Raw genomic sequence first — 14458 nt, forward strand, 5'->3', positions numbered from 1 at the left:
GATACCACATGGAGTTCGAGTTAGCTATGGTGAGCCTTCTTGCTTCTGGAGGATTTCATTTACTTTTCAGTTTTGTCAGGATATCGTGGGTCTTGTCCCGACTTCCATCCTTGTCATTTAGAGGCTTCATAGATAGACAATAGAGTTTGAGAAGTCTGTTTCATTTATCTTGTTAAATGTTTTAAAGACTTAAGTTACCTATTTATGGCGAGTTGAATAATTTATTTTTATTTAGAGTTTTTTCATTTGAGTTTAAAGCTTTGTAATTGAGTTTCATGAATTTTTTATTCAGTTTTTAAGCTTTGTATGCTTGAGTTAGTCTTTCGCTTGTAGTCAGCTAGGATGAGGGTTCGCTTGGGGACCAACAATAGTTCTCGAGTGCCGACTACGTTCAGGGTGTAGACTCGGATCGTGATAGAAAATTATAACATCTTATCATTTATCCTTAATAACATGAGCATAAATTTATGACTGTAAAAAAAATATCAAGATCTGTAACTTAAGCAATGGTGTCAGTGAGCAACTCAACAGAAGCAAAGTACACGAATATTTAATTGTGCAGAAGAAGAAGAAAAAGAAGAAGAATAAGAAGTTCAGAATTTTCGTTGTTTTAAAATGAGAGGAATCTCTCTATTTATATTCAACAGAAGCAAAGTACACGAATATTTAATTGTGTGTAAAAATGTTTGTTGTGCCTTATCGAAAATATCACAACTATTTGGAAAAGTTATAACCCTTAGAAAAAGTCACAACTTTTTCATAAACGTCGCAACTCTTAATTGAAGTCGCAACTTTTCATAAAAATCACAATTTTTCATAAAAGTCACAAGTTTTTATAAAACTCACTGCTTTTAATGAAAGGAAAGACTAGTTTTAGAAATAAATAGATTAAAAAGAAAAAAAAGATTTGTGAAAATAAATAAATAAAAAGTAAATCCTAATTTATGATGACGCCACGTATGGACATAAGGTTTTCTTTTATATACATATATAATTTAGAAATATTTTTAATCCTTTTTCTATTAAAAAAATATAAAGAAGCAAATAGTGGGTCTTTTAAGTTATGAAAAATGGCGCCCAAACAAAGACAGAAATTGACGGCGGCGGCGGCAGCAGCTGCAGCGACGGTGCCGGCGGCAGCAGCAACGGTGCCGGAGCCGACAACGATTGATTCAATCGGAGAAGACCTTCTTAACAACATTCTGTTTCGGTTATCAGCAGAATCATGTGCATCAGCAGCATGTGTGAACAGTAGTTGGAATCTCATCATCAATCGCTTTCTCACTCTTCCAAACCTTTCTTCTGCTCTTTCCTGCAATCCTTGTCTTCAGGTATAAGATTCATCCTTCAGGTTAGGGTTTATGTTTAAGAATTTGAAGGTTTATGTTTAAGAATTTGAATTTTGATGAGAAATGATGATTTTTTTTTTACTAAAATTGACTGTAATTTATTGAAAACTTCATGGAAGAACTAATTTTGGACAATGGGAGTAGCTTGTTTAGTTTATGACAAAAGTTTATTGGGTTGAAATTGAACATTTGGTGCAGGATGCTGTGGATGAGGTTGTTGACAAGGTTTTAGCTAGGCCGATTCGGCCCCAGTTTGTAATGGCTTCCATCGGTCCTTCTTATGACTTGAAGGAAGCTCACTATCTCGTATGTGATCTTCTTTCTCTATATGTACTAGTCTCTCTTTACCTGTATTGCATGTGTATTTCATATATCATTTATTATAGAATATAGCATACTTGACCCTTTATTGAATGAAGTCAAAAGGCATACTCTTCGACTAACGTTATATGTATTCCATCAATCACATTATAAAATAATCTTTGATATAGCTCATATTGAACTTTGATTGCTCTAATAGATGATGTCGAAAACGACATTTTTTCATCAACTTTATCTATGATATATTCTTCTGCCATAATGATTGTCGATTACGCCTTTCCATTCTTGTCTTATCAAAGTTGATTACTCTTGTTATAGAATTTTATAACCTCATTTTTTCCATTTTTAAATTTGCACCTTCATCTTATACACTTACAAGTGTCAGAGTTCAAATCTCAAAGATAGTCTTTTTATCTTAATTTCTTCCTCAGGTGACCTTGGTCCTTTCTTCATGTTAGTATTAGCACAATAATCTTCAGACTTTGACGAAAATCGTCCTCTTTTTTCTTTTCTTAATCACTTCGCAACATACATATATAATTATATATGTACACTCAATTGTAATTATCACCATCAAATTTTAAGAAATAGTACAAGTAAAACAAACATACACATACTCAATGCGACATGTATATGCAGATACAAGTTCAAGAGAGAACAAATATTATCAAAATGTGATGGAGGGTGAAAGTAAAACTCTGATTAAGCTTAATAAATTACGTATTTGATTAGGTGAAAGATTAACCATGAAAAATGAAAGTGTAAACTTATTTGATTGATTTTTGTTCCTTTCCTAAGCGGTGGTTTTATTAGTCTCAAGGATCAAGCGTGTTGACATTCATACGGAGCATTGGTTGAGTGTAGGAGTAGTTTGTTTTTTTTAAAAGAAGAGTGGTTGTTGAGTTTTAACGGGTATTTTTGTATATAGATATAGATGAGTGTTTTTAGTTGGAGGTATTATAGTAATCCCTAACTAATGCGATAAGATTTTCCAGTTATAATTATTTGATTTAAGAAAAAACATGCTCATTGATATAGAATTCGCGCATGATGTGCATGTCCAGATACTCGGAATACTTATAAAGAATGAGAAGCACTGAAGTCAAAAGTTAAATTTCTAAAATGCTTTTAATTTTACTAAATATCATTCCTTATTTATAATTCTTATTAAAGAAAATGTGTCAAATCAATGATATTTATTTATGTTTGACACCATTTATATTTTGACTATTCATTTGATATTGCAATCAATTTTATCTCAAGACCGATTTGAGAAAAAGTGATATTGTAGTTATTCCAATGACGAATCACTTTCGAAATGTGTTTGCCTGATGCAACACAAAAGTGAAAGACCGGTATTATTTTATGTGGGCAGTCATGAGAGAAGATTTTCACCTAGTTCTTTGAGCATAGTTATCGAGTGATTCATACACAATATCTTTTTAGGCACAAGCAAGCCTATAATCGATCTATGCGAACTACTTAATATATGGAGGCAATCAATATGAAGATTAGAAAGTTAAAATATGCAAAACAATCAGAATAAAAAGGGCCCTTTTATTTTTCTTCAATTGAAATGTTGTACTTTGTTAAACTAGAGATATTAATAAAACCATCCATTCAATGTATTGAATTGTCACACATTGGAATAAACTATATGTGCTGCTTATGGATCCATATTGTTCTGCAGATTACTGGTAGATTCGGTTGCCAAATTCCAGTTATCACTTCGATATCTTATGGAATTTTTGGGCAAGATGCTAACACTAACCAGTTTGAAGAGGTAAATCTAGTGGTTATAGGCTAGAATCTGCTTGGGATTGCATTCTGACTTCTTCTTAACTAGAATTGACGTGGGGAAAATGATGTTTTTCCAGGTTCAGTGGAACACCATGAAAGATAACCAGGCTCATGAGGATCTTCGTAATGAGGACGAGGGTGTTTTAGTGACTGTTGGTTTCTTGCCAGGATTAATAGTTGATTTAATCCCATTAAAAAGGGCTCGGGTAATCCTCTACTCAAGTAACCATAACATTTTTACAAATATGTCTGCCTTTATTTAGAGAAATCTGAAGTTCCACTTTTTAACTTGATTTTCGTTTCAAATTTATGAAGTTCCTACTTGGAATTTTGAAGGATATGAATAGTTTATATCTAGTTGAAAATTTGTGCTAACTTGATTTAAAATGGGCTACACTAACTTGGGGAGAACAAATTTCAGGTACTCTTGATTGATGATTTCATGAGGAGTATCACGGACCTCTCGTTTTCTCGTTCTGCATCATCACCAATGGGAGTTTTGTTATTTTCTGTAAGTCTCAAGTCTCTTAAGACCTTTCATTTTGTCAAAACAGTTTATTCCCTACTTGTCAAAGTGGTGATGCCTTATTTTCCTTAAATTGTGGATAAAGTTAAACCTCATGCAATTCAGGTTCTGTTTGAGTGTCTGGACTAATCAATTTAGATTTTAGAGTGGGCCGGATTAAAAGTTGTATTGAAGTGTGTGACCAACTCATTTAAGAGAAAGTACACTTTTATTTATTTATATTTGTCTTCAACACACCCCTTTGTGTGCATGCAAAATTCTATTTGATTGGCCAAGCACGAGATATTCTTTTTGAGAATGAGTGGTGGTGAGACTCGAACCTAGGACCTATGCCTGCTCTAATACCATATTGAAGTGTGTGACAGGTTCATCTAAAAGTTTAAGCTGCTAGGGAGAATATTCTTTTATTTATTTAATTTTGTCTTTGGAAAGCTGAATGAACTTTGAGAGACACTTGAAGTTTTTGCTTTTCAAATATCTAGGAACAACCTTCTTTTTCTTACTTGAGAATGTAATTAAATTCATTTGAATGTTGTTCTAGGACAAGGACATTGACATCAAACCGGTTCTTGCAAAGTTGGGTGAGTGAGCTTCATAGTTCTCATCTATGCAATATACTTTTATGGAACCAAATTTCTCTTCTTACTTGATTCTATGAGAAAGAACTTTTATTTTCAGTGCCCCATTTTTGTAGATTATGCTTTTACCGAAGAGACTGTCATTGTGGGTGATGCGGGTTCTCGTTTTTTATACCAAGATGGAACAATAAGTAACCGTTTTAATAACAGAGAGTCCAGTTCAGCTGCTGTAGCTCTTCTGTTTTCAAGGGATACAAACAAACCTCCTGGTATGAATTGCTTCTTGACTGGACTTTGTGGTTTCATATTGTTATCCTGTTTGTTCAATAACAAGAGCACTGCTTTATAAGGCATTCGGGTAGGAGAGAATCTTGCCACCAATGCTAGTCTGATATATTGGGGTGTGATTCCACAATATTTGAGGCACATCACAAACTCAACTTTTGATCAGCTTGGTGCTAACATCTTTGTGGAATAATATGAACTTACCAATTCAAGTACATCTCAATCGTTAGCTAGTTCTATTCCTCAACTTAATTATAAAATAGAAAGAGAGATGGGAAGGAAGAAAACATAATCAATTGATCCTCTTCTTCTCTTTTTTCTTTTTTTGAGAAAGGTAACAATATTATATATGTGTAGCACAAAGGCTTTGCTAGGCCATCTTTACAGATTACGAAAAAACCACAAATCATAGCTTTCTGCGCCTACTCCAAGAATTCTATGATGTCTAACTTTGAAATAACATCCTTAACAAAGACCTGATCATTGCCGGTAATAATGATATCATCAACATAAACCACTAAATAAATACACATAAATATATGGGTATTTACACAAATATCAATAAATATATTGATGATTAGATTTGTCTTCTACTTAATATTTCCGTATATGTAGGTAATTTAGCATATTATATATCCAGGGAATTTATTGAGAAAATCATTTTTTGGGACCCGGTAAACAGGTGTTGGGGAAACTCAGTTTCATGTAATGTTATCTACTGGCGTTTCACCAATTGGGCCTATATACAAAGCTGTTAATGTTGAGGCGAAATTTCGTGACAATTCTACTCAGTTCATGGCGAGAACAAAAGGCATTGATTTTTATCTGGATGGTGAGACGATTTTAGATCAGATTTATGATGAAGTAAGATAGTTCATCTTCTGAAGTAAATTGGGTTTAATGTTTCAGCACCAAAGTTAAGTAGCTAGTTTCTGAAGGAAGTAATTTATAGCTGGTTTGTTTAGAAAGGCAACTACCAAAATACTTGCAAAATTTTGTGGTGTAACTAGTCTCGTTGTTTTTTTCCCTTTGATTCCTTCCATCATAATGAAGTCTTTTAAGTTCAGTAATGCGTGGATTCATCAAATGTCAGAACTCTGTTGCTCTTGCCTCACTTAGCAGGGAAGAGTATACAATGGGTTTAACGAGATGCATTATAGCAGATTGGACATATTTGGATGATTAGAGACTTAGAGTTGATCATGCTGTCCGACTGATTTTCAAATTCTATTGGAAACTAAAGAAATTTTTTTTGACCATCGCAAATTAAGGTTATAAAAGAATTTACAGAAGAATGTTCATGATTGACATGCACAGTTACACAAGGTATAGCATAATAAGAAGCAGTAATGAAATCACTTTTGTTAAACTATTGCTTTTTAAAAAAAATAATTCTTTATGGTTTAATAATCTGCTATAAAGCATAATCTTAAAGTTAATCATACTTATTTAGAACTTAGAAGCTGTCTAATTGATGAAATTTCTCTCCTAGTATACATCTTCCTTCATGTGTGTGTTTGAAACACTTGAACATAATTCACTCCTCTTTGAATTGATGTTTCTTTTCAATGATTTGATTTCACCAGCTGGGAGATCATACCCATTCTCGAACTCTCTATGTTGGAGTTGCAAAGACGAGGAGATGCACTTTTGGGGATGTTCGCATAAGTTCGATGTGTATGCATGAATTCTATTTGGTTTTAAGGTGATTAATGCAACATCGAGCTTGATTATCCTTATGGCCTTCACTTATGATGTTTGATTGTTCTACGATGTTTGGACATGTATGCATGAATTCCATCCTGAGATGTTTGATGTGTAAAAGCATGCAGATAGAAGGTTTATTCTCTAGGAAGTTTCCATGGTTCATGGAGAGAATGGGGAGTCCTCCTCAACTGAATTTGTTTCTGCAAACATGGAAAAGCATTTTCAATTGTATAACTAATGTTTGGATATCTTTATTATTTTTACTGCTGGTACTTTTCTTTTCTACTTGTATTTGTTGAATCTGTTTTTGAAAATGCTTTTATTGAGCCAAGGGTCTATCAGAAATAACCTTTCTCTCTCACACAAGGTAGGGTAACGTTTGCACACAGCCCTTCCTACCCAAACCCCACTTGTGGGATCACACTGGGCATATTGTTGTCGTAGTTGAAACTGCTGTCTTTACAACTATTTTTGCCTTTCCTCGTCCTTTCTCTCTCTCTCTCTCTCTACTTCTGTAACTAATTATATGAATTTGCAGAGGTGATAACGAGTATCTCTATGTCCATGGTGATGGTATCAGTGATTTTGACTCCTTCCAGTTTTACCATGCAAATCCTGATTTGGCATATGCTTCTTGCAACGATGTTTCAAACGACATGAAGCTTCTGAAGCAGGATCTAAACCACCTAAAAAATGATGATCATTCTAATAGCAATGGAAGCATGCATATGCATAAGAAGTCTGTTTTTGGTGGTATGATGTTCGCTTGCTATGGTCGTGGAAAGTTATTTTTCGGTGAACCTAATGTAGATGCCTCACCTTTCTTGGAGAATTTCCCTGGGGTTACCTTCTCAGGAACCTATTGTAATGGAGAAATTGCACATGGAGATTATAGCTTCTACGTAAAGGAGTCTAAAGGACAAAGCTGTATACGTTGCAGTTTGCACGAATTTAGCACCGTCTACCTTGTTATGTCATATACTCCTCCTGCATTGCCAGAAGATTAGAGCTTAACTGGCATTGCCTTTGACAATCTGGTTGCCTGATGGGTAGTGGCAAAAAATCTTTGGTGATTTGAATAGGATATTGCTCTGTACTTTTTGGTGTTGGAATTTGGTGGTAGAGGGCAAATGTCTCCTATACATATTTCAAAAGCCATTCTGGCATTGTTATGTTGTAATTTTAGTTACTTAAATGAACTCTCCTCTTTCGGAGACGACCTCTCTACTCCATAAAGGCAGAAGTAAGGTTTATTTATATCCTATCCTCTTTTGACCATATTTGTGATATTATATTGAGTATGTTGTTGATTGTAAATACATTCTTATCTTCGTATCTCATCAAGTTGGAATCACCTAGGAAAAAAGCAACACCCTTATTTGAATGATTATATGATGATTCTATCTTGATTATCAAATTTTTTCCTTGTTTGATAAAAGTTGTATTGTATACCATAATCGAATTGTTCAAAATTCAACTTGTGTTCCACTTATTATTTATATTTTGGATTCACCACTGCTTACCATTCATTGTGATAAGGTACGTAAGTTCCTTGCATGAGATTTTCTTCTTAATTTTGTGAAAGAAGACCCCAGACTCGACAACTTTGGGAAGAACGTTGCCTACCAACCATCAACTAAACTCGGTCACACTCAATGAGAATTAGTGATAACCTATAGACATTATTTTGAGAAAAAAAACACTTTTTCTTTAAGAGCGGATGTACCATACAAATTCAATCATCATGTTAAAGGTGAGCACCAAACACTAAATGAAAACAAAAATAAAATAAAATTATGTAAGCTCAATAGTGTTCTGTTGGTCACAAAAAGATTAAACTTATATTAAACTATAAGGCATTACAAGTAAGAGGCAAAGGCCTAACTGTACTAGAAGGGTCAGTACTACAAAAACGAAGGCTACATGTTAGATGTGCTATTACTATTTTTAGTCATAGATGCTTATACTAAACTATTACTAGTCCTATTTGCCGTCTGATATGGAAGCAGACGATGTGTTACATCACCTTGTTGATCTGCAATAAGTGATTGCAGTATAAATGCCGATGATCCATCTAAAACAATGATATTCTCAAAAACAAAATTTTGTTGTAGAGCCCTTCTTAGCTAGCGCATTCGCCACTGGCATAAAAACATATTGCATACCAAGAGGACCAAAAAAACATACTTACAATTTATATGGACTAGAATTAGATTTACCAATAATTAAAGGACCAAAATGCTAAAAGCCGAACACTGAAAACACACAAAACCATTACGTCGAGGGGATTTCAGTTCAGAAAATGGATAAACCAAGGCAGAACCCACCGGCGACGGCGTTATCGCCGGCGACGATTGATATGATCGGAGAAGACCTTCTATTCAACATCTTCTCAAAACTACCAGCAGTAGAATGTGCAGCAGCAGCATGTGTGAGCCGTTCGTGGAACGCTACCATCACTCGCCTCCTTTCTCTTCCAAAGCTCTCTTCTGCTGTTTCACTCGATCCTTCTCTTCAGGTTCTTCTATTTTCACATATGTGTAACTCAAAATTTAAGCATATAATCTCTTTGTCTTAGTTTATGTTTCGAATGGCTAATCGTTTGGTTGACCTAATTAGAAAAAATGTCACTCTCTTTAGACTAGTTCCACGAGATATCTGTCACCTCCCACATGCAGTTTCTAGGTAACTCTGTCTACCAAGGGCGTTTCAGTGGCAAAGCTAGAATTTTCATGAATAAGTAAACAAATGAAAAAAATAATTTTAACCGCGTATAAGAAGTGTAATTACCCTTCGAATGGTGTTTGGATGAACCTCTCAAGGCTACCTAGCTCTGCCCCATGGGCATTTGGCCATGAAAATTGTGAGTATTGAAAAAGTAGTTTTTGCTTTCAAAGTGAAAAAATGATAGTATTTGAAAATTGGAGTTGTGTTTCATCATGAATACTAATTGGAGTGAAAACAACCTTTTGTTGTTTTTCAAATTTCGGAATTCAACTACAACTTCTGAAAAAAGGTTAAAAAAAATTGATGGCCAAATACCCCATAGTGTTTTTGCTTCTGGGATTTGAACCTGGGATCTCATGGTGCTCAATCCACTTTATTGACCACTAAGAGACACCCTTGGGTGTGGAAAAATGTCACTCTCGTTAGGTCTGGAAAATGGTGCTACTGCTATTTGAAGAGTCAATTTGATTTGGATTGTATTTTTTCCTACTTATTTTAACTATAAGAATTATGATTTGGAGTACTTAAAGAAATTTTGAATATGCAAGTATTACTTATATTGGGGAAGTGAAGAGCTGGGTGTCTGAATACTATATGAAGAGTCTATTTGTTTTCGATTATGTTTTTTCAACTGTTTTTACCTAGGGAAAAGGTTTAGAAATGTCCTCCTTCCACCTATTAGATAAAAAATGCCCTCAATGTTTTTTTAAGGTCTAAAAATACCCTTTTTTAACAGCACAATGACATAGCATTGATGAGTCATTTAGTGAAACCAGTGGCTTCATCTTATTGGTCCACATAAATTTTAAAATCAAATCTAACTATCCAACCCATCTAAGGTAAAAGATTCAAATCCACCAACTAACCCGTTTTTTTTTTTTTTAAATTCACAAGGATTCAAACACCCTTCCTTGTTATCAATCATCTTTTCTCCACCTCTACCAATTGTTCCATCATTGTGTTGAACTTCCAAACAGGCCTATTCTTGCAGCAGAAATAATCAACAACCCCCTAGCAGCCATGGGCCATTCTGCCACCGGAAACCACTCTCATGCCTCGACAGAAATTCTATATTGAACCTATAAGTACCATTAAAAGACTCCAATCCCTCGCCTTGAAATCCTCTCCGCTCTGGCTCCAGCTCGTTCATGAACATCATAAATATTCAAGTCTTAAAGAAAACACAACAGAAAATCAGGAAGGCAGTTTAACTGCCGGCTGTTCCATAGAAATTCAACCAAAAATTCAAAGGTTCCTTATTCTTCTCTTAGACAAGGAAAAAACAGAGATGTTCATAGATTGAAAAAAATGGGTTGTAGGTGGGTTTGGATCTTTTACCTTAGATGGGTTGGATAGTTAGATTTGATTTTAAAATTTATGTGAACCAATAAGATGAAGCCACTTGTTTCATTAAATGACTCATCAATGCAACGTCATTGTGCTGTTAAAAAAAGGGCTATTTTTAGACCTTAAAAGGAATGTTGAGGGAATTTTTATAGGTGGAAGGAGGGCATTTTAAAACCATTTGTGATACGTTAAGGCCATTTTTGAACCTTTTCTCTTTTTAACTATAATAATTATGACTTGGAGTACTTCTTACAGTATTTTTGAATATGCAAGTATTACTTATATTGAAAAAAGTGAAGAAATTGGCGTCCGAATACACATAATAAGTTATAGGAATTGACCCTCGTACTCCAAACCTGACCTTTTTTCTGGGACAGAGGGAGTAATTTATGTTTAAGAGTTTGAATTTATTTATAAATCCCAGAGGAGGCAACAACACTAGGTGATTTTCCCCTTCTGTCCAAGCCAGCGTCGGTGGACACATTTATCCAGTACGTGTGCTGGTGCAAAATAGAAAGTACTCAGTGGAATTAGTTGAGATGCAGTCAAGTTGACTCGGACACCATGGTTATAAAAAAAAGAGAAGTGATAAAAGGAAATAGTTAAAATTTGATAACAAAATCAGTTTGTTGGACTTCAGAAAACCAAACAGGAGAACTATTTTGGAACCAAGGCAGTATCTTTTTTAGTGTTTATTATATGAATTTATTGAGTGGGAATTCAATTTTTGGTGTAGGTTGCTGTGAATGATGTTATTGACAAAGTTTTAGCTTGTCCAATTCGGCCCCAGTTTGTCATTGCTTCCATTGGTCCTGCTTTTGACTTGGATGAAGCTCACCGGCTGGTATGCACTCTTCTCTCTGAATTTGGCATTTGTGTGCACTATATGTTGTGACTCAGTCGACAGATCTGTTTGCTAAATTGTCTATATTGAAAAAGAAACATTTTCTGATGAGTAAGTACTTTTTTTACTCGGAGATTAAGATATTAATTTGACTTCCGTACTCTCCCTGTTTCAATTTAAATGGCTTAGGCTTAGTTTGACTTGGCATGGAGTTTATGAAAGATGGTGAAACTTTTGGAACTTGTGCCTAAAATATGACAACATTTGTGTCGCTATAGAATTTTTGAAACTTGTTGTCTTAAATATGGCATAACATTTGTGTGGCTATCCAAACTCGACTATAAAATACCTTCCCTATTACTATTTGGAGGACCACTTGGAAAGAGAGGAATTCTAGAATTTTTCAAGACAAAAGGAGAATATCCTAGTCCCAAGTTCATATGTATGCTTTTGCTTTCTTTTTTCGGACAACATGGCTGAGGTAGAAGTCACGCAGGATGTAGAGAGTCTTTACATAGTCTATTATGACTAACAGGACATTATAACTGGTTCACCGCACCAGCACACTCTTGGTGCTGGTTATACATTTATAAAAGCTACTTGTAAATTTCATCATGGGTCCAACAAAATATAATCAGACTTAGCAAAGAATTTGGGGTACATTTCATTGGATGCGAAGAAGTGGCCTTGAACCTCTTCATGGCGATCGACAATAAGAGACAAACTATTGAGAAGGGCGTGGGAGCCATAGTTCCTATAACTCCAGTAGGAAAGGTCCCGAACTAACTCAAGAATTTGGAACCAAAGAGTAATTTTGTGAGCTATGGAACAAGGAGTAGGGGGGGTTGCTTTATAGACGATTTAAATGAAGGTTAACATAGTTTCATGGAATGTGAGGGGCCTCAATGATCCAAGTAAGAGGCTGCAAATCAAAAACTTGATGAATAAATGGAGGGCAGATGTATATTGTTTCCAGGAGTCAAAAATCAAGGGAGATATAAGCAGGATTGTAAAAGATTTATGGGCAAATAGAAAAGTGAAATATGCACAACTAGAGGCACGAGGGACAAGAGGTGGCATCATTATCTTGTGGGATAGTAATATATGGGAGGGGGAAGTATGTGAAGTAGGGGCTTACAGCATCACCTGTAAGTTCACAGGGAAGACACAAGACTTAGGATGGCATTTTTCTGGTGTTTATGCTCCAAATAATAGAGAAGAAAAAGAAGAAGTATGGGGAGAGTTGGGGGCAGTGAGGGGTCTATTTAATGGACCTTGGGTGGTGGCTGGGGATTTTAATGTAGTGAGGTTCCCATCTGAGAAGAAAAACTGCAACAAATTCAATAGGGAGATGGAAGAATTTTCTGAATTTATGGAGGACATGGAATTACAAGATTTACCACTTGTAGGTGGCAGATTCACATGGAGGAGAGGGGATGGATATGATATTGCAGCAAGATTAGATAGATTTCTGATATCTGAAGAGTGGGAAGTAGCCTTTAGAAAGATTAAACAATCAATCTTACCTAGAGTAACTTCTGACCATAACCCACTATTGTTGGAGTGTGGCAACTGGGAGAGATCAAATTTCTTTTTTAAATTTGAGAATTGGTGGCTGCAGACTAAAGATTTTAATGAAAGAGTTAAAGAATGGTGGAATTCTGTAATTTATGTGGGAAGGCCGGATTATATCTTAGCCTGCAAGTTGAGATTACTGAAAGATAAGTTGAAAGAGTGGAGCAAAACAGTACATGGCAACCTAGGTATGCAAAAACAGAGCATCCTTAACCAGCTAGCGGAGCTGGACTTGATACAAGACCAGAGAATTCTATCTGATGATGAGTCCTATTTAAGAGCAGTGTTGACAGTGGAGTTTGAAGAAAATGCCAAGAGAGAAGAAGTGGCCTGGAGGCAAAGATCTAGGGCCCTATGGCTCAAAGAAGGGGACAGGAACTCAAAGTTCTTCCATAGAACTGCTAACTGCCATAAGAGATATAACAATATTGACAAATTGATCATCAATGGCTCCAGTGTGATTGAACCAGCTGAGATCAGAGATGAAGTTATTACTTTCTACCAAAAACTATACACTGAGACAGAAGTGTGGAGACCCAAGCTCAATCCTAGAGTTCAATCTAGGATCAGTGAAGTAGACAATGCAGCTCTGCAAGGCCAATTTGAAGAACAGGAGATTAAAAATTGTGTGTTTTCATGTGCAGGGGATAAGGCACCAGGCCCTGATGGTTTCACAATGGCTTTCTTCAAACAATGTTGGGAAGAGGTAAAACAGGAAGTGGTGGCTGCCATTCAGAATTTTCATGATCAGAGCTACTTTGAAAAAAGTTTCAATGCCACTTTCATAGCCCTGATTCCCAAAAAGGTGGGTGCAACTGAATTGAAAGATTTCAGGCCAATCAGCTTGATTGGAAGTATCTACAAAATCATTTCAAAGGTTTTAACAGAGAGACTCAAGAAAGTTATGCCAAAGCTAGTAGATGAGCAACAAATGGCATTCATAAAGGGCAGGCAAATCATGGATGCAATCTTGGTGGCTAATGAATGTGTGGACATGAGATACAGATCCAAAGTTCCCGGAATTCTATGCAAGCTAGATATAGAAAAAGCTTATGATCACTTAAATTGGGAACATATGTGGACAACATTAAGGATGATGGGTTTTGGCAACACCTGGATAAAATGGATGAGATTCTGTATGACTACAGTGAAGTTCTCAGTTTTGATCAACGGCTCCCCAACTGGTTTCTTTCCTTCCGAGAGAGGATTGAGACAAGGAGACCCCCTATCTCCTTTTCTCTTCATCTTGGCCATGGAAGGTTTAAGTGATATGCTGAAGAGTGCTCAGGTGAACAATAGAATAAGGGGTTTCATTGTGAATGAAGAAAACTCTCTGGGAAGTTCTATATCCCATTTACAATATGCTGATGACACTTTGGTATTTTGTGATGCAGAGAAG

The 14458-nt window shown here is 35.6% G+C and overlaps 2 protein-coding genes across 2 annotated transcripts in view; both read left to right on the top strand.

The window, feature by feature from the left end:
* The first annotated feature begins 1070 nt into the window (after positions 1-1070).
* LOC107061125 (F-box/LRR-repeat protein At5g63520-like) lies at positions 1071-7573 on the top strand. Its single transcript, XM_015309907.1, has 9 exons — positions 1071-1331; positions 1548-1655; positions 3361-3453; positions 3548-3676; positions 4538-4577; positions 4691-4843; positions 5542-5723; positions 6446-6564; positions 7105-7573. The coding sequence occupies exons 1-9, from the start codon at positions 1071-1073 to the stop codon at positions 7571-7573; spliced, it is 1554 nt and encodes a 517-aa protein (XP_015165393.1).
* A 1277-nt stretch (positions 7574-8850) lies between these two features.
* The window catches only part of LOC102599495 (F-box/LRR-repeat protein At5g63520-like), a 15341-nt gene continuing 9733 nt past the window's right edge, over positions 8851-14458 (top strand). The window contains exons 1-2 of the mRNA XM_006350196.2: positions 8851-9084; positions 11377-11484. Of these exons, the coding sequence (XP_006350258.1) occupies positions 8869-9084; positions 11377-11484 (324 nt within the window). The 5' untranslated portion in view covers positions 8851-8868. The remainder of the gene's footprint in view (positions 9085-11376; positions 11485-14458) is intronic.

Source organism: Solanum tuberosum, unplaced genomic scaffold (genome assembly GCF_000226075.1).
Source record: "Solanum tuberosum cultivar DM 1-3 516 R44 unplaced genomic scaffold, SolTub_3.0 scf00118, whole genome shotgun sequence".
Lineage (NCBI taxonomy): Eukaryota > Viridiplantae > Streptophyta > Magnoliopsida > Solanales > Solanaceae > Solanum > Solanum tuberosum.